Source organism: Pan troglodytes, chromosome 19 (genome assembly GCF_028858775.2).
Source record: "Pan troglodytes isolate AG18354 chromosome 19, NHGRI_mPanTro3-v2.0_pri, whole genome shotgun sequence".
NCBI classification, from domain to species: Eukaryota; Metazoa; Chordata; class Mammalia; order Primates; family Hominidae; genus Pan; species Pan troglodytes.
The window spans coordinates 22,862,962-22,884,023 of NC_072417.2; the positions used below are offsets into that span (position 1 = coordinate 22,862,962).

Genomic DNA, 21,062 nt, shown 5'->3' on the forward strand with positions numbered 1-21,062 from the left:
GGGAATCATTTTGCCCATGGTGAAGGGTCAACAGGGAGAGTGTGAGCCGGCGGGGGGGACCTCTCGGGAGAGGAGAGGCTGGGATGTCATTCTTTAGCAGCCGGCCAGTCGCCTCCCAATGGCTGAATCCTCCCCGGTGGGCCGGATAAAGGAGGGCGAAGGAGGAGCGGTGGAGCAGCCCGACCTGGGCCTCAGATAATGTGACAAATATTTTGATGGAAGCAGACACGTTTCGGTTTATGCAACCTAAACACTTTGCTGCACTTGAGGAAGAGGAGAGCCTCCCACAGCCTGATGGGGAGAAGAGTTAAGGGGCGGCGGAGGAGGCTGGGGAGTGAGGGAGGAGGAGCTGAGGGGCTGGATGAGATCCACCCCTCATCCTGGAGGCTGGAAAAGGGGGTTACCCCTCAGGGACGTAGTTGCATCTGTCAGCATGGAGAAATAACGTAGGGGTGCCCACCTTTTTAGGATCCCCTTTTCTCCCTGGTCTAGAGGCAGAGATAAAGGGATTGAGCAGAGGGAGATGGAAGAAAAGGGCCCAGGAAAAAGCAGCCTGGCCACAGTTCGGTGAGGAAGGGGCAGAGGCGAGGAGGGGTTGGAAGCTCCTGCCCCACCTCGGGGGAGACGGGTCCCGGAACAGTCAGAGCCAGAAAGGAGGAGGCGGCTGCCGTCTGGCTCCGCTGGGCCCCCGGACAGGCATTCATCCGATCTCTGGATCTCCCAGACGGGTGGTCTGCGAGGCCTGAGTGCCAAATGGTCCCCTCCGTATCCTCTTCTTCGCTTCATAACCCCCTTTCTCATCCTACCTTCCAGCTCCCCGCTCCGTCCTCCCCTCAATCGCTCTTTGTACCCTGCAGACCTGGGCGCTATCCCCTCGCTTCCGCCCCCTGCGGGTCTTGGCCCGTCGCGACCCCAGTCCCTCTGTTTTCCTGGTGACCGACCCTCGAAGCCTCTCCTCTCCCGATCCCCTCGGAGCTCTCCAGCTCTCCCTGTGGCCCTCTCTCCCTTTCGCATTTTGGTCCCTACTCTCCCCTTCCCTTGGAGCGCCTCTCGGGTCTCTCGGACCCCGGCCCCCACCCCATTTCCGAATCTCGGTCTCCGCGTACTCAGTCTCTTCTTTCCTCTCCCTGCTCCCACCCGGGGTCTCCGCGGCCCCGCCCCCTTATGCCCCGCCCACCTCGAGGCGCCCGCGGCCCAATTAGGCGCCGGCCCCGCCCGCAGCCCCACCCCTAGTGAGCCCAGAGCCGCGCGGAGCTGGAGGGGCGGGGCCCGGCCGAGGGGGCGGTGGCCCCGGCGCGAGGAGGCGGGAGGAGTCAGGCGGGAGGCTGCAGGCGGGAGGCGGGAGGCGGGAGGCGGCGGCCGCGGCGCTCAGTCCGGCAGCGCAGCAGGAGGGAGGCGCGAGGCAGGAGCCGGCGGCTGGGCTCCGCAGCGCAGCCAGCGCAGCGCGGCGCCCCGGGCCCGGCCCCATGCCCGCAGCCCCGCCGGACCGTCCTTGAGCGCGGGCGCCTAGCCCGCGCCCCCTGCCCGCCGGCACCATTGCCCCGACGGCGCGGCCGGGCGGCCCGGCGCTCCCCAGGCTCCGCGCGGGCCGAAAGACGCTGCTAGCGGCCGCCGCGGGTGTGGTGATGCTGCTGGTGCTGGTGGTGCTCATCCCCGTGCTGGTGAGCTCGGGCGGCCCGGACGGCCACTATGAGATGCTGGGCACCTGCCGCATGGTGTGCGACCCCTACCCCGCGCGGGGCCCCGGCGCCGGCGCGCGGACCGACGGCGGCGACGCCCTGAGCGAGCAGAGCGGCGCGCCCCCGCCTTCCACGCTGGTGCAGGGCCCCCAGGGGAAGCCGGGCCGCACCGGCAAGCCCGGCCCTCCGGGGCCTCCCGGGGACCCAGGTCCTCCCGGCCCTGTGGGGCCGCCGGGGGAGAAGGGTGAGCCAGGCAAGCCGGGCCCTCCGGGGCTGCCGGGCGCGGGGGGCAGCGGCGCCATCAGCACTGCCACCTACACCACGGTGCCGCGCGTGGCCTTCTACGCCGGCCTCAAGAACCCCCACGAGGGTTACGAGGTACTCAAGTTTGACGACGTGGTCACCAACCTAGGCAACAACTACGACGCGGCCAGCGGCAAGTTTACGTGCAACATTCCCGGCACCTACTTTTTCACCTACCATGTCCTCATGCGCGGCGGCGACGGCACCAGTATGTGGGCAGACCTCTGCAAGAATGGCCAGGTGGGCCAGGCGGGGGCATGGGGCTGGGCTGGGCCCAGGGCACCCAGGGAGCCCGGGGCAAATGGGTACCTGATCGGAGTTGGCGGGGGCGCTAGGCGGACGCAGGTGGAGATCCCACCCCACAGCGGCCCCGCTTGGTCATCACGTGTGGGGATGGTCGGAGCCAGCGGACATCGCCGATCCTCAGTTCCTGGGTTCCCGCTCCAAGACAGACGCTGCTGGGCACCGTCTGGAACGCTACTGGAAATGCGGGAAATGAACCCAACTAGTCAGAGCGCAGGGCTCCCAGGTGCACGGACTTGCCCTTGGGGGCTTGCCCCTTGGGAAGTGGATTCGGGCCGACACCAGCGGGCGATAAGGGGAGGGCAAGGATGGGCTCTGGCGTATGGAACAGGGAGAAGCAGCATCCGCGCCCGCGGGCGCCTAGGCGCGTGGCCATGGGCGCGAGCGGAGAAGGCTGGCTGCAGGAAATGTTTGGGGCACAAAGGCAAAGGGAGCCCGGTGCTTACAGCCCTGGCTGCAGTGCCTCCCCTGCCCTCGAGAAGGGACCATTGGGCGAATCTGACACCCTTTGCAAAATCCGGGAGTTGGGGAGCTGTTTCCCACTGTAGCAGAGCTTCCCCAAAAAGAAGGCAGTCTGGGGGGCGGGGGAGTTTTTCCTCCTGAGGCGGGGAGGGGGTGGGGGTTGGGGGGGTGGAAGAGATGGAAACTCCCCCTCCTCTTGGTCTCCCAGCTCCAGCCCCTCCTGACTCTGGAGTGTGTGGGGTCCTCTCCATTCTCCGTCCCCATCTCAGACGCTGCAGCTGGAAAGCACTGAGTGTGTCGGGGACTCTGGTACCGGGACTCGCATGTGCGTGTAGCTCTCCTTGGAATGGCCGACCCCAGGACCAACCTCCACCCAGCCCCGCCCTGGGGTGACAATTTTAGCCAGCTCTCTTGATACCACCTCCCTTCCCAGTGCTCTCACTCGTGGTGGCCTGTGACCTGGGGGTGTGGTCAGGCTGAGCATTCTCTTCGAAGAAGGGGACCACTGGTCAGAACTAAAGCTGAGCTAGTGGAAGTTGAGAAGGAATCTCTCACGATTAAGATACAAGACCTTGTTGGAACCCTTCCCACAGCAGTACTGCCCTGAGGCTCTGCCAGCCTGCGGGTCTGCAAGTCTTAGGGGCAGAGACAGGGGCAGGCAGGGAAAGTGAGCAGATAGCCTGCCAGGTGCTTATAAGTCAGTCCTTATTCTCTTTCCTCTGCCTGGCTGCTGCCCCGCCAACACCTTTTCTCTGGTTTCTGCCTCTCCCCTGCCTCTTTCTTCTATTTTGCTGTTTCTTGTCCATCTCTCTCCTGTGTCTGCCTTTTCCATCTCTCCCTGGGTTTCTGGCCTCTCCTCCCCGGATCTAACCCCACTCTTCTCTATTCCTTGTATGTCTCTCTTTCCCACGTGTGTCTATCAGACATCCCCGTGTCTCTCCTCTTTGTCCTTGGTTCCTGACCAAATGGGAGGCCCCAGTATCCAGCAAAGGCTCATTCTGCAGACAGCCCCATGATTTCCCCTATTAATCACCAATAAGGGATGCAGCAATGTCACCTTCATCAATGGAATGTCTTCCTTTCCCAAAGAACTTCGGGCTGACACAGAGCTGAGGTTTCAGGGGATTGGCAGCTTGCCTGGATAGGGAGGCAGTCATTGGGCCACAGGTTGGCCCTAGACCCTGCACCACCTCAGGAAGTCCCAGCAGGTCCCCAGAGATGAGGCAAGAAGAGGCCCCGGAGACGCTATGTGCTTAGAATGGGGAACTTGCTTCAGTCACTGGGAGGTAAAACCATCTCAAAAGCTCCTTTTCCCTCCAGCAGGGGCAGGGTGTTGACAGAGTCTGATGAAGGGGTGCTCACTGGAGATGGGACCACAGGCTAGTAGGAAAAAAGGAGGTGGCTTTAACTAGGGGTTTCAAAGGCCCAGCACTTTAATAGTTATTCAGACCAGCCCCCTCAAAAGAAAACCAGGAGAGGCTGGGCCTGGTGGCTCACGTCTGTAATCCCAGCACTTTGGGAGGCTGAGGCAGATGGATCAACTGAGGTCAGGGGTTTGAGACCATCCTGGCCAACACAGCGAAACACCGTCTCTATTAAAAATACAAACATTAGGCCAGGCACAGTGGCTCACGCCTGTAATCCCAGCACTTTGGGAGGCCGAGGCGAGTGGATCACGAGGTCAGGAGATCAAGACCATCCTGGCTAACACGGTGAAACCCCATCTCTACTAAAAATACAAAAAATTAGCCGGGCGTGGTGGCGGGCACCTGTAGTCCCAGCTACTTGGGAGGCTAAGGCGGGAGAATGGTGTGAACCCGGGAGGCGGAGCTTGCAGTGAGCTGAGATCGCGCCACTGTACTACAGCCTGAGTGACAGAGCGAGACTCCATCTCAAAAAAAAAAATAAATACAAACATTAGCTGGGCGTGATGGTGCATGCCTGTAATCTCAGTTAGTCGGGAGGCTGAGGCAAGAGAATAACTTGAACCCAGGAGGCAGAGGTTGCAATGAGGTGAGATCTCGCCACTGTACTCTAGCCTGGGCAACAGAGTGAGACTCTTTCTCAAAAAAAAAAAAAAAAGAAAAGAAAAGAAAAGATAAAAATGAAAAGAAAAGAAAACCAGGAGAAATAGTGGGGCCCATAGCCCCCTCTCCCATGTCCTTTATGACTTCTTCCAAATTGCCCAAGAGGCTCATTTGATCTCACTAGCCATCCCACTTGTTAGTTTTGAGCCCCTACTAGGAGCCAGATTTGAGGCTTTGTAGGAGCTCAGTCCACTTGCCCTCCAAGACCCCATGGCCTATGCAGGGGGAACATTCATAACATACAATCACACGCCCCAACGAATACTGTGTTAAAGGTGGGCTGGGAGCCCAGCTGATGACTTTGGTCCCCAAATGTGTTGGCTGGGAGGGAGTGCTTCAGTAGGGCCTACCCTGGTGCAGACCAACCTGATGCAGGGGGAGAAGATGGTGAACCTTGGTCTGCAAGGTGAGGAGATACCACAAGGGAGAATATAAAAGGTCAAGTGTAGGGGAAAGCCAGCTCAGAGGTGGACAAGGACATTTAAATAAGCAGAGAAAAAAATGGCAGGGCCAGACAATGGATGGGAACAAAAGAGAGAAGCTTGTATCTCCTGTGACTTCAGAACCAGGGGCCACCCTGAGCACTGCGCTTTTCCTTCCTGGCTTCCTGCCTGTAGAGAGGCTTCCAGAATTTCTTTAGGGAGGCAGAGCTGAATCTGGGCTCTGCCTCCTCTCCGGGCAAGTTCGGGATGGGGAGCACCACCTTCATGCCTGGCACTGAGGCTCCCTCTGTCCTTATCTGAGGCCCACTGGCCCCAGTCCTTAGGGGTAGCCTTGCATCAGCACCCCTGATGGCACCAAGTCCTGGCCATTAGGATGCAAGGAGCCTGGGGAAAGGACTCTGGGTTGGCAGTGGGGCCCTGGGTGTGGTGAGTTGCCTGCAGCTGCCTCCAAGATCCACAGTTCAGGTGGGTTGGAGAGGACACAAAATTAATAAACTGGGCAGGGGGCTTTGTGAGGATGTGCCAGGGCCTGTGGTCAGGGTGCTGCTTATCCAGGGTAGGAGGCTGTGGGGAGGTGAGTATCACCAATGGGCCAGGGGTTTGACAACAGAATCTAAGTGTGGCAAGAGGTGCTGGCATATATAAATTGAAGGTGGTGGTATAAAGACCTAAGAAGGCTGTGCACAGTGGCTCACGCCTGTAATCCCAGCACTTTGGGAGGCTGAGGCGGGTGGATCACCAGAGGTCAGGAGTTCGAGACCAGCCTGTCCAACATGGTGAAACCCTGTCTCTACTAAAAATACAAAAAATATATAGCCGGGTGTGGTGGTGGGTGCCTGTAATTCCAGTTACTCGGGAGGCTGAGGTAGGAGGATCACTTGAACCTGGGAAGTGGAAGTTGCAGTGAGCCAATATCGCACCACTGCACTCCATCCTGGGTGACAGAGCAAGACTCTGTCTCAAAAAAGAAAAAAGACCTAAGGAGATCAGCCTCTCCCCTGGTGGTGGCAGATGGCCCCCTGGCTATCCTTTCTGGCCCCTAATACCTTTCACAACACAGAGCACAGTGCCTGGCACAGTGGGAATGCAGTTAATGTATGTATGAAAATGCAAGTGTCCCCCATGGGCCAGGCTGGCTCCCCTATGGGAGCCACATCTGTACACCCAAGACCCCAGCATTGATCTGAGGGCAGGAACATGTTTCCTGGATGCCCTCTCACCCAGTTCCCTTGGTCAGACCATTGCCTCAGTTTCCCCTCCTGGCAGCCCTTGAGGAGCTGATTATACAGCGCTCCCTCATAACAAGGCCCAAACCTGCTTTCCTGCTTCCTTGGCAACCTCATTTCCCCACACTTCCCCTTGGACCCCGGGAGGAGCTGCAGGCCTCAACTGTCTCCAGTCAGGCAGAGAATTGGGACCCCTGGGTTCCATTCTTGGATCCCCCACCATCTAAGGATGGAAGGGCATAAATTCTCTCTGCCTCCATGGATAATTAGGATAATTACGGCAACAATCATGGTGATGAATAAATAATAAACTTAAGCATAACAGTTCTGATGCAGTCACATCACCAGGAGATTCCTGATGACAGATGACTCTGTTCCAATGGATTTGGCTATTAAGGAGCACACTGTTTTAATGAGTTAAGGCTAAATTAATCTGGGCAATAAAAATAATTGTTATTAGTAGTAATTTATTAGCAAAGATAATGAAATGCATGTGTAATAATAAATACTACCAGGATTAGGGCTCAGGGAACAATACCGAAGTTGGCTGTTTGCTTTCAGCTCTTCCCTAATAACTCAAAGCCCCATCAAGATCTAATGTTTTTTTTTCTTTATCACCAAAAGACTTTTACAGAGGTGGCAGTGGTGAGGCAAAGTCTTCTCATCCATTTTCTAGACAGAGAAACTGAGCTCCTTGGCAGACAGCATCTCCCCCTTCATTTATTCCCTCCCACCTTTAACGAGACCAGTTTTCCCAGCTAAGCACACAAAGAGTTTCTTCTCAGGTTGGGAAGAAGAGGTTGAGGGAAAAGAAGGGGCTGGAGATGGGCTTTAAAGGGAGGCCCTCATGCAAATATGTCGGGTCCTCTTCATTGCAGCATCGCGGCTGAGTCAGCAGCTCTGGCACAGCTGACCTGCAGTGCTGCCTCCAGCCCAGGAGAGAGGATGGGCCCCTCCCCTAATTTGGCTTGGTTCTACCCAGACTTCAGCCCTGGGAGTTGGGATGGTAAGCTGCCTTCAGTGAAGGGACAGGATAGAGAGGGGCCGTGGAGAAACCTGGCTGAGAGAACTCCACTCAGTGCAGCCTCCCCACACCACAAGCCACAGTCCTGGAGAGGGCGCTTCTCTTCCATGTCTCTACCCAGGATACCCTGGAGAGGCCCCGATCCTCAAACTCAGGACTTATGTTTCCATACCTGTTAGCAGAATGTCTGTAGATCATTCGTTCACCACCACACAATCTCTCTCTCTCTCTCTCTTTTTTTTTTTTTTGAGACTGAGTCTCACTATGTCGCCCAGGCTGGAGCGCAGTGGCATGATCTCGGCTCACTGCAGCCTCCATTTCCCAGGTTCAAGTGATTCTCCTCCCTCAGCCTCCCCAGGAGCTGGGATTACAGGCGTGCCACTATGCCTAGCTAATTTTTGTATTTTTAGTAGAGATGGGGGGGTCTCACCATATTGGCCAGGCTGGTCTCGAACTCCTGACCTCAAATGATCCACCTGCCTGGGCCTCCCAAAGTGCTGGGATCACAGGCATGAGCCACCGTACGCAGCCACCACACAATCTCTTATGATTATAGTCAGAGCCCCCAAAAGTGACGGCAGGCTCCAAGCCCAAATGCTGGTGCTCCCTTGACCCATTATCCTGCCTGTCCCTCCCCATCCCCCATCAAGGCAGGGACCAGCAAGGATGTCACATCAGACTGAGAATCCCAGAGGGAAGTAAGGCCTGGATTCCCTTCTTCCCCCCCAGTTCCTTTCTACCACCCTGAGGTGAGACAGGAGGAGCTACAATCCTCTTTGGGTGGGTAGTGACAGGTACATAGCTACAGCTCCATGGAGGCTGGCACCCAGGCCCCTTCTAAACTCTGGGAGGGGAAAGCATTACCAGGCCTTCTGTCTCACTGCTGCAGCAGGAGACACTCTGGAATGCACTTCAGACCAAAGACCTGGCCCTGGTTCCAGGGTGGTTGCTGACTGGCAGCCTGGCATTGGTCCAGCTGCCTGACCTGTGGGGCCAAGGTGTGCCCTTGTGTCCATCCACTGACATAAGATCCAGCGGGTGTGGCTGAAACGATGGCATCATTATGAAAGCAGAGAGGAAGGAATGATGAGAGTAGGGAAGGCCCTCCATTCCCTGGAGGTCCAGAGAATTCCTCTTTGCAAGGACAGGCTTCCAGGCTTCCTGGAGGTATTGAGGTTCTCAGCCAGCTGGAGGGAAAGCCCTATAAGAGTTAAGGAGGAAGACTCTGCCTTGACTCCCAATTCAGGCCCAGATCAGACCTGCCCTAGAAATCCAGGGATCCTCTCTGCCCCTTTCCTGAAACAAGTTCTGTATGATTGGAAGGGGGCGGGGGAGGGGGAGCGTGGCAGGGATGAGGCGAGGCTGGAGGCCAGGTTTCTGGGTCTGCTGATCCTCCCCCACGGGACTGCCTCACCTCCCTCCCTTCTCATCCTCTCTCTCCTCTCGCCCTCCCTCCCGTGTCCCCCACCCGCAGGTGCGGGCCAGTGCTATTGCCCAGGACGCGGACCAGAACTACGACTACGCCAGCAACAGCGTGATCCTGCACCTGGACGCCGGCGACGAGGTCTTCATCAAGCTGGATGGAGGCAAAGCACACGGCGGCAACAGCAACAAATACAGCACGTTCTCTGGCTTCATTATCTACTCCGACTGAGCTCCCCACGTCTCCCTCCACCCACGTCCCTCACCCGCCGGGGTCCCCTCCGGGCGGGGCAGACGATGACTCGCCCCTCGCCCACCCGCTCGCTGCCCGGCCCTCCCCGGCTATGACGCCCCCGGCCAGTGCTCAACACCGCCTGGGCCACAGCTAGGCCCTCCCACCGGCTCGCTGCAGAGCCGGGCCCAGCGCGCCCTGTCCCCGTGCCAGGGAACCGGGGTTGACCGCCCCCGCCCAGCCCGCGCTATATATTTGTACAATAGGACTGTTTACTGCCCACCTCCGCCTGCCAGCCCACCCCAGCCTGGGGAGAGGTCGCGGCGGCGGGTTTGCTTCCTGCGCTCTGAGATGAGCTGCCCTCGGCTCCCTCCGGGGTGGCGCGCCCGGGGGAGGGGGGAGTTGGGGGCTGGATAGCTTCCCAGCACCCTCAGAGCCCCCGCCCGGCTGTGCCCCGTCTGACCAAAGCTATAATAAAAACATTTTCACCCCGCAGGGGTTTCAGTCTGTGCCCTGGGGAGGGCTGCGGGAGGCGACGGTGGACCGTGCCCTCCTCCAGATTAGGAAGGGGTCTGGTGGAAGTTTCTAGGGGAAACCAGGTGCCAGAGCCAGAGCTACTCCAAGAAGAAGTTGCCAAAGGGCCTAAAGCCCACCACAACCCAAGTGGGCCTGGGCAGCTGGGATGGGAAGCAGCCCAGTTACTTCATCATCTTCCATGGTGGACACATACCTTTTTTTTTTTTTTAACGGAGTCTCGCTCTGTTGCCAGGCTGGAGTGCAATGGCAAGATCTCGGCTCACTGCAACCTCCGCCTCCCGGGTTCAAGCGATTCTCCTGCCTCAGCCTCCCGAGTAGCTGGGAATACAGGCGCACACCACCACGCCCAGCTAATTTTTGTATTTTTAGTAGAGATGGGGTTTCACCAGGTTGGCCAGGCTGGTCTCAATCTCCTGACCTCGTGATCCGCCTGCCTCAGCCTCCCAAAGTGCTGGGATTACAGGCGTGAGCTTCGCTGAAAGTGGCATCAGCATTCCACAGGCACAGGTGATCTTTAAACTGGGAGTCCTAGGTCCGGCTCTGGGCCACCGTGTATGATCCTGGGCAAGTCACTTCTTTCAACGCAATTTAGGATTAGTGACAGCCATAGAAAGGAACATCCTTTGGACTAAAGGCTGGTTGACCTAGGTCTACGCACTTGACCTCTGTGCCTCGGTTTCCTCATCAATAAACGTAGGAGACCTACCTCACTTGATTGAGGATTCGTGAGGTATATTGTTATGTGCTCAATAAACATAGCTTTTATTATTTATCTATAACTGTTGCAAAATGCTTTCAAGTATGTCATCTCAAGTTTTCCAAACAGCCCTGGAAGGTTGGACCTAGATTTTATTCTTGCAGGGAGGTTAAATATCTTGCTTACATAGTTTCTAAGTTCTGTGATTGCACTTGAAAATCCAAGACATGGCCACGCGCGGTGGCTCACACTTGTAATCCCAGCACTTTGGGAAGCCGAGGTGGGAGGATCACCCAAGGTCAGGAGTTTGAGACCAGCCTAGCCAACATGGTGAAACCCTGTCTCTACTAAAAATACAAAAATTAGTTAGGCGTGCTGGCAGGCACCTGTAATCCCAGCTACTTGGGAGGCTGAGGCAGGAGAATAACTGGAATCCTGGAGGTGGAGGCTGCAGTGAGCTGAGATCACGCCATTGCACTCCAGCCTAGGCAACAGAGCAAGACTCCATCTCAAAAAAAGAAAAAAAGAAAGAAAGAAAATCCAAGACATACCAAGTCCCCTTACTCCACCACTGCCATCCTCACTTCCTATAACTGGAGGCCATGTCACACAGGGCATTTCTAGATAACAATAGCTAATATTGAGAGAGCACCCATTATATGTCAGGTACTATGTAAGAACTTTATAAATATTATCTCATGGATATGTGTGCAGGGGTGGGCAGTAGATCTACAGGAAATTATCTCATGCCCTTTAAAATTATGCTGTTATTTTATCCATTTTAGGTGAGGAAACTGAGGCTCAGAGAGGTTAAGCAACTTGCCAAGATCACAGAGCTAAAAACAGGCAAATGCCAGTATTTGAACCAAAGATAATGCTCTTACCTGGTACACCATATTTCAGAGTTGGGATCTCCAAAGCAGATCTGAGGATGGCACCAGGGCAGCCTGAGCCCAGCCCTTCCACTTCCACCCCAACCCTGCAGATGCCTGATGTATTTACAAGCATCTGCCCTGGGCGGCAGCCATGGAGTGAGCCTCTTGGAGAATCCCAAGGCTCTACATTGAGGAAAGGTCCCATCTGGCTTCCCCTCCCCAGTCTAGCTCAGCTGGAGAGGCAGGAAGGAGGGGTGGCCTCCCTCCTGGCCAGGCCTCATGTATAGACCCTTGTCATGGCTGGCAGACTTGAATGACTTTCTTTATCCTCCCTTCTCTTCCCTACTTCCCCCACTGCCAGCTGTGGCCATTTAATAAAATTAGCTTAATGCTTGTTCCTTCCCTGTGGGGTCTGGAGATTGAAATCTGCGGGTCCCCACAAACCCAATAAAACCCCTGGCAGGTCTGGCTAGAATGAGAGTCTTGGTGGGAAGAGTGATTAGATTAGAAGGCACTCCTCTGGCCCCCCAGTGCTTCCCACAGCCCCAGGTTCTCTAATAGCCATTTGGGCCTGGAATTACCCAGCCACCACACCTGAGGGCCTCCCCACCTTTCCCAGAGGCCACTGGGACTGATCTATGACCTCTGTTACAAGAAAAGCCATGTTAATCTTTTCTGTAGTGCGTGCAGGCTGGCTGGCTGGCTGGCCTGGTTTCTTTTCTTTCTGGTAACTTGACAATCCTCATGTCATTCTGAGAGATGGGGCTAACATCTCCATTTTGTAGGTGAAGAAATCAGTCTGAAGAAGATTCGTGACTTGCCCACGGTCATGCAGTAACGCTGTGGCACAGCTGGGGCTGGACTGAAGCCAAGGACTTTTTTGACCTTTGAAGGGCACCAGGAGTGTCCTGCAGTGCCAGCTTGCCTGCTGCTTGTCACTCAAGCCACATCCTAGTTGCAGGGGAACCTTCTAGGGAAATGCTCCCCATCAAACAGGGGCTCCTCAAGGGCAAATCTATTTTTTTCCTCAGACTTGGGACACCTGAGGGCAAAGACTATGTCTCCATCATCAGGTTGGGAAGCTTCCTAAAGGTAAGAGGCATATCTTCTCCATCAGACTAGGGGGCCTCAAAGACAAAGATTGTGTTTTCTCTTCAAATCGTCAGCTCCTTGAGGGTGGGGTGTGTATCTCCACCCAGACCAGGGATCTGGGGATTCCTAGATGCAAAGACTGGCTTCCACAAGTGGTTCTGAGGGGTAGATACTGTGCTTTTCCTTTTCTTTCTTTCTTTCTTTTTTTTTTTTGATAGAGTCTTGCTCTGTCACCCAGGCTGGAGTGCAGTGGCACGATCTCGGCCCACTGCAACCTCCACCTCCAGGGTTCAAGCGATTCTCCTGCCTTAGCCTTCCAAGTAGCTGGGACTACATGCATGCACCACCATGCCTGGCTAATTCTTGTATTTTTAGTAGAGACAAGATATCATCATGTTGGCCAGGCTGGTCTCGAACTCTTGGCCTCAAGTGAGCTGCCCATCTCGGCCTCCCAAAGTGCTGGGATTACAGGCATGAGCCACTGCGCCTGGCCGATACTATGCTTCTTCTATTAAACTAGGACTTTCTGAGAAAGGGACAGTCTCCACCCCCGGACTGGGGGCTGCCTGAAGGAGAGACTGTCTTCTTACCTAACTGTGAGCTCTCTGAGAGCAGAGGCTGTGTCTGTTTTTTCTATTGGGGCTCCCTGAAAGCAGGGCATTTGTCTCCCCCTTCCTCGGTCAGGGTTCTTTTCTGGCACAAGAACATTCCAGGGGGCAGGGCTGTGTGGGTGGTGGGAAGGAGCTGGACAGGCAGAACGGCATGTCCACTCTGGAGGAGAAGCAACAAACCTCCCCAGGCTGCCTCCCCTTTAGGAAGATGTGTGATTAATTAATGAATAATGTCCCTGCCAGGAGGGTTGTGAGGATGGAGGTGCCCCTGGAGCTCTCCCACACGAGAAATGGCAGGCCATCCTGTGTGGAGGCAGCCACCAGCCCTAGGAGCTGGTGCTGCCCTGGTTTCTAAGGTTATGGGGACCAGAGGGGGCAGCGGGCCCACTGCTGGGGGCTGCCCTAATTGGATGACTTTGCAGGAAGGCCAGGCAGCCCGGCTCTCCATTTCAGCTTGCTATAGACACATCTGCCATGGTGAGGTCTAAGGGTTAATTGCCTCCCGCGTCACTCCTGGTAACCAATATTTCATTTACTGCTTGGAGGGGAGCTGCCCAGAGAATCAATCCTGGACAAGCATCCAGGAGACAGGGGAACTGGGGAGACCCAGGAGCTGTTTCCTAGAGGAGCTCTGAGCATCAGAGGAGGAGGCAGGAGGTGGAGACCCAGAGAAGGCGGCCAATTGCTCAAAGCTGCTCTGGGTCTCATCTGAGTTCTGCTGACGCTGACAACAGTTCCAGGACCCCCAAGGGCTAGAAGAAAGTTCCAGAGGTCCAGAGGCCGCACTACCCCAGCTAGCTGTGTTGTTGCCCATGCCCTGGTTCCTTCTGCATTTATTTATGTGGATGCCCCCCAGACAAAACTGTAGCAGGTTAGATGCTGTTAATAAGGTTATTTTCACACATGATGACAGTATATTTGAAAAGTGGAACTGAAGGTGTGAGTTCCTCACTCCCTTCTAGGTAATAAACCTTAAAATCCTACTAATGAGGTGATAATGAAGTGGAAGTGAAAAGTCTACACGTTTGGAACTGGAAGGGATTGGAAGGGATACTGAGAGGGGGCAGCTGGGGGCTGGAGAAAGGGGCCAGAGGGCTACCTACCCCATGCTCTCCATTCATTTGTGCCATCTGCCAAAATTGAGAATCAATGCCACAGAATGGCCACTCCCATTATGCAGCTCAGAAACACTAAGACCCAGAGAGGAAGCCAAAGTTGACTGGGTTGGTTCAGGGCAGAGCTAGAAAAGGAGACAGCAGGACCCAGTGGACACGCAGGAAATGAAGACAGAAGAACTGGGTTCGGCCGGGTGCAGTGGCTCACGCCTGTAATCCCAGCACTTTGGGAGGCCAAGGCGGGTGGATCACTTGAGGTCAGGAGTTCGAGACAAGCCTGGCCAACATGGTGAAACCCTGTCTCTACTAAAAATACATAAATTAGCTGGGCGTGGTGGTGCACACCTGTAATTCCAGCTACTCCGGAGGCTGAGGCAGAGGAATTGCTTGAACCCGGAGTGGGGTGGTGGTTGCAGTGAGCCAAGTTCATGCCACTGTACTCCAGCCTGGGCAACAGAGGAAAAAAAAAAAAAAAAAAAAAGGCAGGGCACAGTGGCTTGCACCTGTAATCCCAGCACTTTGGGAGGCCGAGAAGGGTGGATCACCTGAGGTCAGGAGTTCAAGACTAGCCTGGCCAACATGGTGAAACCCCGTCTCTACTAAAAATACGAAAAATTAGCCGGGCATGGTGATGGTTGCCTGTAATCCCAGCTACTTGGGAGGCTGAGGCAGGAGAATTGTTTGAACCTGGGAGACAGAGATTGCAGTGAGCCGAGATCGTGCCATTGCACTCCAGCCTGGGCAACAAGAGCGAAACTCTGTCTCAAAAAAAAAAAAAAAGAAAAGAAAAAGAAAGAGAAGAAAGAATAAGAAATGAAAAAAGAAATAACCCAGATTGGGAATGATTATATGTGGGATTTTAGAAAGAAAGAAAGCTAAGTGTGGTGGCTCACGCCTGTAATTCCAGCACTTCATGAGACTCAGGCAGGAGGATCACTGAAAGCCAGGAATTTGAGACCAGCCTGGGTGGCAAAGCAAGACCTTGTCTCTACAAAAAAGTTATTTAAATTAGCCAGGCATGGTGGCGCAAGCCTGTATTCTCAGCTCCTCAGGAGTCTGAGGTGAGAGGATCACTAGAGTCCAGGAGTTCGAGGCTGCAGTGAGCTATGATAGTGCCGTTGCACCCCAACCTGGATGACAGCTAGACTCTGTTTAAAATAAAAATAAAAAAGAAAGAAAGAAACTACCCAGAGAGCAGCTTCTTCAGGGGATGGGGCTCCTGCCTATTCCCAGATGATGAAAGTAAAATTTGAGGGCTCCTTCCCAGGCCTTCAAGGCACAGGCCTTTGCTCCTTCAGTGGTAAGCACTGGCCTGGACTAGGAAAACTGCCTGGGCTAGGATAGTTACAGACCTCTCCCTGCCTCACCAGAGCCAGATATGTGTCTGCTAGGCCCTTGCCTACTCTGTTGTCTGCAGAATGCCTGCTCATTCTTTGTTGTTGTTGTTGTTGTTGTTGTTGTTGTTGTTGTGATGGAGTCTCGCTCTGTCACCCAGGCTGGAGTGCAATGGCGCAATCTCAGCTCACTGCAACCTCCACCTCCCGGGATCAAGTGATTCTCCTGCCTCAGCCTCATGAGTAGCTGGGATTACAGGTGCCTGCCACCACGCCCAGCTAATTTTTGTATTTTTAGTAGAGACGGGGTTTCACCAGGTTAGCCAGGCTGGTCTCGAACTCCTGACCTCAGGTAATCCACCCGCCTCAGCCTCCCAAAGTGCACCACCGTGCCCGGCCATGCTTGCTCATTCTTTAAAGCCCAGGCAGATTGGCTGCTCTTTCATGAAGCCTTTCTGCACTCCCGCAGCAGGTCTCTCTCCAAAGGCTCCAAAGCCTCCAAGGCTGGACTGAGCATCTTCCAAGTAGGGCTGTCTCACTCAGTACTGTAACACTGTGCCAGCCACATAATAGCCATTCTACCGTAAGAGCAGTTGTTTCACCATCTCTCACTCTCCTTAAACTTTCACCTTTCTCTGCTGTGATGGATGCTGCGGTGCACTGCCCAGGTCTCCTTCAGAACTGAAGGATCTTGTCCCCGAACTGCAGAGACTGCTGCCAGCAGATGGCTCTTAGCTACCAGCCCCCTTTCAGGATTTCCCCTGCTGATGTGAGCTGCCTTCCTCAATGTCCTGCCCCTTTCTCAGAGCAGCCTGCTTCCCATAACTGATCAGCATGGGTTTTACCTGCCTGGCCCTCCACCCCCTACTCAGGGCAGCTCTGAAGTGTCTTCCCCGCTTCAGAGTTCCCAGTTCAACTTCTCCCTCTGCCCAATCCTGTTTCCTTCTCTTCCACAGGTATTAATTTGGCCAGGTGCAGTGGCTCATGCCTGTAATCTCAACTTTGGGAGGCCAAGGTGGGAGGATTGCTTGAGCCCAGGAGTTTGAGACCAGCCTCTGAGACATAGTGAGACCCCTGTCTCAAAACAAAACAAAACAAAACAAAAACTAGCCAGGCATGATGGTGTGTGCCTGTGGTCCCAGCTATTCAGGAGGCTGAGATGGGAGGATCACTTGGGCCTGGGAGTTCAAGGCTACAGTGAGCAATTGCCACTGCACTCCAGTCTGGGCGACAGAGCGAGACCCTGGCACAAAACAAAACACAGGTGTTAATTCCAAGAGCACGCTCCAATAAACTTCCTGCACCCTGATCTCTGTTCCAGGGTCTCTCTACAGAGGACTCAACCTGTGAGACCTACCCCAGTCTCATTCATTCACTGATTCTTTCACCCAATATCTATTGAGTACCTGCAGATAGATAGATCTGCAGGCCCAGCAGCAAGGGCAGGAGATAGAGTGTAAAACTTGCCTACCCAATGGGTGATCACATGTCCTACCCCACAGAGAAGCCAGAAGTCACAAGAGACAGCCTCACCCCATCAACTTTCCACCACAAAATCACAAACTTCCCTGAACCTGCGCCCTTCCTCTTCACCTTTCTTGCTTTCATGGAAGATGCTCTGTCTGCATCCTATGCCCTCCCACCGGGGTGACCAGCTTGTCCTTGTTTGTCCAGGACTGTCCCAGTTTAAAACTGAAAGTCCTATGAAACCCCTAAGTCCCAGCCAGATGCATTGGGATGGTTGAAAAAGATTGGCAAAAGTCTCCAGCCTTTTTCAGGACTTCACTTAATTGATAACCACACCTCTTGAGATATATATATATATACACACACACACACACATATATACATATATATACACATATACACATATATATATACATATATATAGAGAGAGAGAGAGAGAGAGAGAGAGAGACATGGTATTGTTCTGTTGCCCAGGCTGGAGTGCAGTGGCATGATTATAGCTTACTGAACCCTCCAATTCCTGGGCTCAGATGATCCTCCTGCCTCAGCCTCCCAAGTAGCTGGGACTGCAGGGCATGTGCCACCACACTAGGCTAATTTTTCTTTTTTTTTTTAATTTCTTTTTTAGAGATAGGGGTCTCACTATATTGCCTAGGCTGGTCTCTGTCTCCTGGCCTCAAGCAAACCTCCTGCCTTGGCCTCCCAAAGTGCTGGAATTATAGCCATGAACTACCACACTCAGCCCAGCTGCTTATTGTATATTGGCTCCTTCCCATCATCATTTAAAACTCTACTATCCTTAAAACTCCTCCCTTGAGGCCGGGCGCAGTGGCTCACACCTGTAATCCCAGCACTCTGGGAGGCCAAGGTGGGTGGATCACCTGAGGTCAGAAGTTCAAGACCAGCCTGACCAACATGGAGAAAACCCCATCTCTACTAAAAATACAAAATTAGCCAGGCACGATGGTGCATGCCTGTAATCCCAGCTACTCAGGAGGCTGAGGCAGGAGAATCGCTTGAACTCGGGAGGCAGATGTTGCAGCAAGCCGAGATCATGCCATTGCACTCCAGCCTAGGCAACAAGAGCGAAACTCCGTCTCAAAAAAAAAAAAAAAAAATCCTCCCTTGACCCTACACCCCTCTTACAGCTACTACATTTCTCTGCTCCCCTTGATAGCTAAATTACCTTAAAAGTTGTTACAACGTCCTCATATCCCACTGTCATCTGGCTGTTGTCACTCCTCTGAAGCTGCTCCTGTCAAGGGCACCCTAGGCCAGGCATAGTGGCTCATGTCTGTAATCCCAGCATTTTGGGAGGCAGAGGTGGGCGTATGGCTTGCACTCAGGAGTTTAAGACCAGCCTGGGCAACATGGTAAAACCCCCATCTTTCAAAAAAAAAAAAAAAATTAGCCGGGAATGGTGGTGTGCACCTATGGTACCAGCTACTTGGGAAGCTCAAGTGGGAGAATCACTTGAGTCCAGGAGGTGGAGATTGCAGTGAGCTGAGATCATACCACTGCACTCTAGCCTGGGTGACAGAGCAAGACCCTGTCTCAAAAAAAAAAAAAAAAAAAAAAAAAGGCCACCCATGACCTCTTGTTAAACCAAGTGGATACTTGATTCAAGGACCTTCTAAAACTGGCCTATATCCAAAGTAGACCAGGCGCGGTGGCTCATGTCTGTAATCCCAGCACTTTGGGAGGCTGAGGCGGGCAGATCACGAGGTCAGGAGTTCAAGACCACCCTGGCCAATATGGTGAAACCCCGTCTCTACTAAAACTACAAAAATTAGCCGGGCATGGTGGTCTGCACCTGTAGTCTCACCTATTTGGGAGGCTGAGGCAGGAGAATCGCTTGAACCCAGGAGGCGGAGGTTGCAGTGAGCTGAAATCGCACCACTGCACTCCAGCCTGGATGAAAGGGCGAGACTCCGTTTCAAAACAAAACAAACCAAAACGGGCCAGGTGCAGTGGCTCACGCCTGTAATCCCAGCACTTTGGGAGGCCGAAGCGGGCAGATCAGGAGGTCAGGAGATTGAGACCATCCTGGCTAACACAGTGAAACCCCGTCTCTACTAAAAATACAAAAAATTAGCCGGGCGTGGTGGCACACGCCTGTAGTCCCAGCTACTCAGGAGGCTGAGGCAGGAGAACAGGAGAATCGCTTGAACCTGGGAGGTAGATGTTGCAGTGAGTCGAGATCACACCACTGCACTCCAACCTGGGCGACAGAGCGAGACTCTGTCTCAAAAAAAAATTAATTAAAAAAAAAAAAGTAGCTAATGCCACACCGTGGTGCAAAGGCTCTGCAATGATAAGGGTACAGCAAAGGCTCTGCAATGATAAGGGTACAGGTGGGAGGATGGGAGGATGTGCCTTTCCTCTGCTTCCTTTGAGCACCTGGGGTCGGTGGTCTCAGAAGTCACAGGTAGTGAGATGTCCACACACTTCCTAAGAAGACAGAGCCTGCTGCCTTTCACACCCCAATCACATCAGCCTAGAATCACCTTCTGCCTCCACACAAGAAAAAAATTTTGCACCCAGTCCTCAGGTTAGGGTTCTAGGCCTTGAAATTCTTGTTAGGCTAATTCCAAACCAATCTCATCCCTTATCAGCATCTGCAGTGTAAGGCCCGGAAAATTTCCATTTGTGTTCACTAAGGTGGGCCTGGTCAGGCCCTACCAAGACCTCTCAGCACTATTCGGCAAGGTTGACCCTCTCACCTGTGAGATTGTCTTCCCTTGTCTTCTGAGATCCAAGGAACAGCCTCACCTGCCAGGCAAGCTCCCAATCTCCCTACAGCCCTCAGCTAGCATACCACTCCCCAGCCCTGTTTCCCCCTGCATGTTCTCATTTTAGTCTATGTCTCACATCATTGTTCCTACTTAATTGTCTAATTTCTCCCATAGGCTGCAAGCTCCACGAGGCTAGGAGGAGGGTGTTGATTACTGAGCAGCCTATTCTCTGAGCCCACCTGTCTCATATTAGTAAGTAGTTGTTGAATAAATGAATATGAGAACACCCATTACCATTTTATTGAATGTCAGCAAGGGGCTTTACCTACATTTTTCTAATCTTTGTAACAAGCTAAGTATTCTTTCATTCCCTGTTTTATAACTCCAAAAACTGAGGCTCTGAGAGACTTGGTGACTTACCCAAGATTATCCAGCAAGTAAGTGTCCCCTGTCCCCTGCCTGCAGCAGGGCTGGACTCTGTCCCTTGCCTTGTCCTGGCTCACCTAACCTCCAGTTAATTGTGTGGACCAGAAGAGGACCAGGGCAAGACCTGGCTTATAGGACACAAGAGGCTCCCCTGATGGCTCTTGGGGAGCCAAAACCTCTGTTAAAATACACATCCCAGTAAGAGAGGAAGAGACCCTTATGCTGTAAGCCATCCTTCATCTTTTGTTTTTATTTATCATGAGTTGTGGAGATGGCAAGAGTACTCCAAATTTCTTGTAGTTTTACAATGACCAGCACCTCCACATAATTTTCTGGTTTTAACCTCACCAAACCAGCAATGCTATTCTATTGTATAGGGGTCAGTTGGGGTCCAGGGAGGTGAATGAGTTTGGGCCAAGTCAACTAGGTATTAAATAGTAACCCTTATCCTGATGGCAAGTCTGATGAGGGAGTTTTGCCTCACCCTTCTCTTACATGCCGCAAACCTGCTCATAGTCCCAGTGTGGGAACAGATGTACTGAAGATTTACTGAAAGTAATGAGCACCTGGCTCTTTGCAGCCTTCGCCTATTTGGTTCTAATTAAATGTATAAAGGTTATCCCTTACATATGCTGGGGACGTTGGAAGGCTTTCATACCTACGCTCTCCTAGGTGAGTAGGAAGGGCAGGATATCGGCCCCATTTTATAGATGAGGAAACTGACACTCAGAGAGCTGAAGTGCCTCGCAGTCTCAGCACTAGTTAGTGACTGAGCCACAACTGGAAACTCTTCAACTCCCACAACCTCAGGTGTTGGAAATCAGCATGAGGTGGGCCCACCAGAATCCAAGCAGCGGGCAGCGGTGTACTATGGAGGCAGTGCACCCCACCGTTGCCGTAAGGGGCCGACCCTCATGCGCAATCGTCAGGCATCATGCTTCTGACACCGTCAAAGCCAAGCGGATGGAATTGCCATTCTTGGCGTCCGCCGG

General features: G+C 53.7%; 1 protein-coding gene across 1 annotated transcript; it reads left to right on the plus strand.

Moving 5' to 3' along the window:
• Positions 1-1,369: 1,369 nt before the first annotated feature.
• C1QL1 (complement C1q like 1) lies at positions 1,370-9,674 on the plus strand. Its single transcript, XM_009432001.4, has 2 exons — positions 1,370-2,222; positions 9,002-9,674. The coding sequence occupies exons 1-2, from the start codon at positions 1,626-1,628 to the stop codon at positions 9,179-9,181; spliced, it is 777 nt and encodes a 258-aa protein (XP_009430276.2). The 5' UTR covers positions 1,370-1,625; the 3' UTR covers positions 9,182-9,674.
• Positions 9,675-21,062: the final 11,388 nt, after the last annotated feature.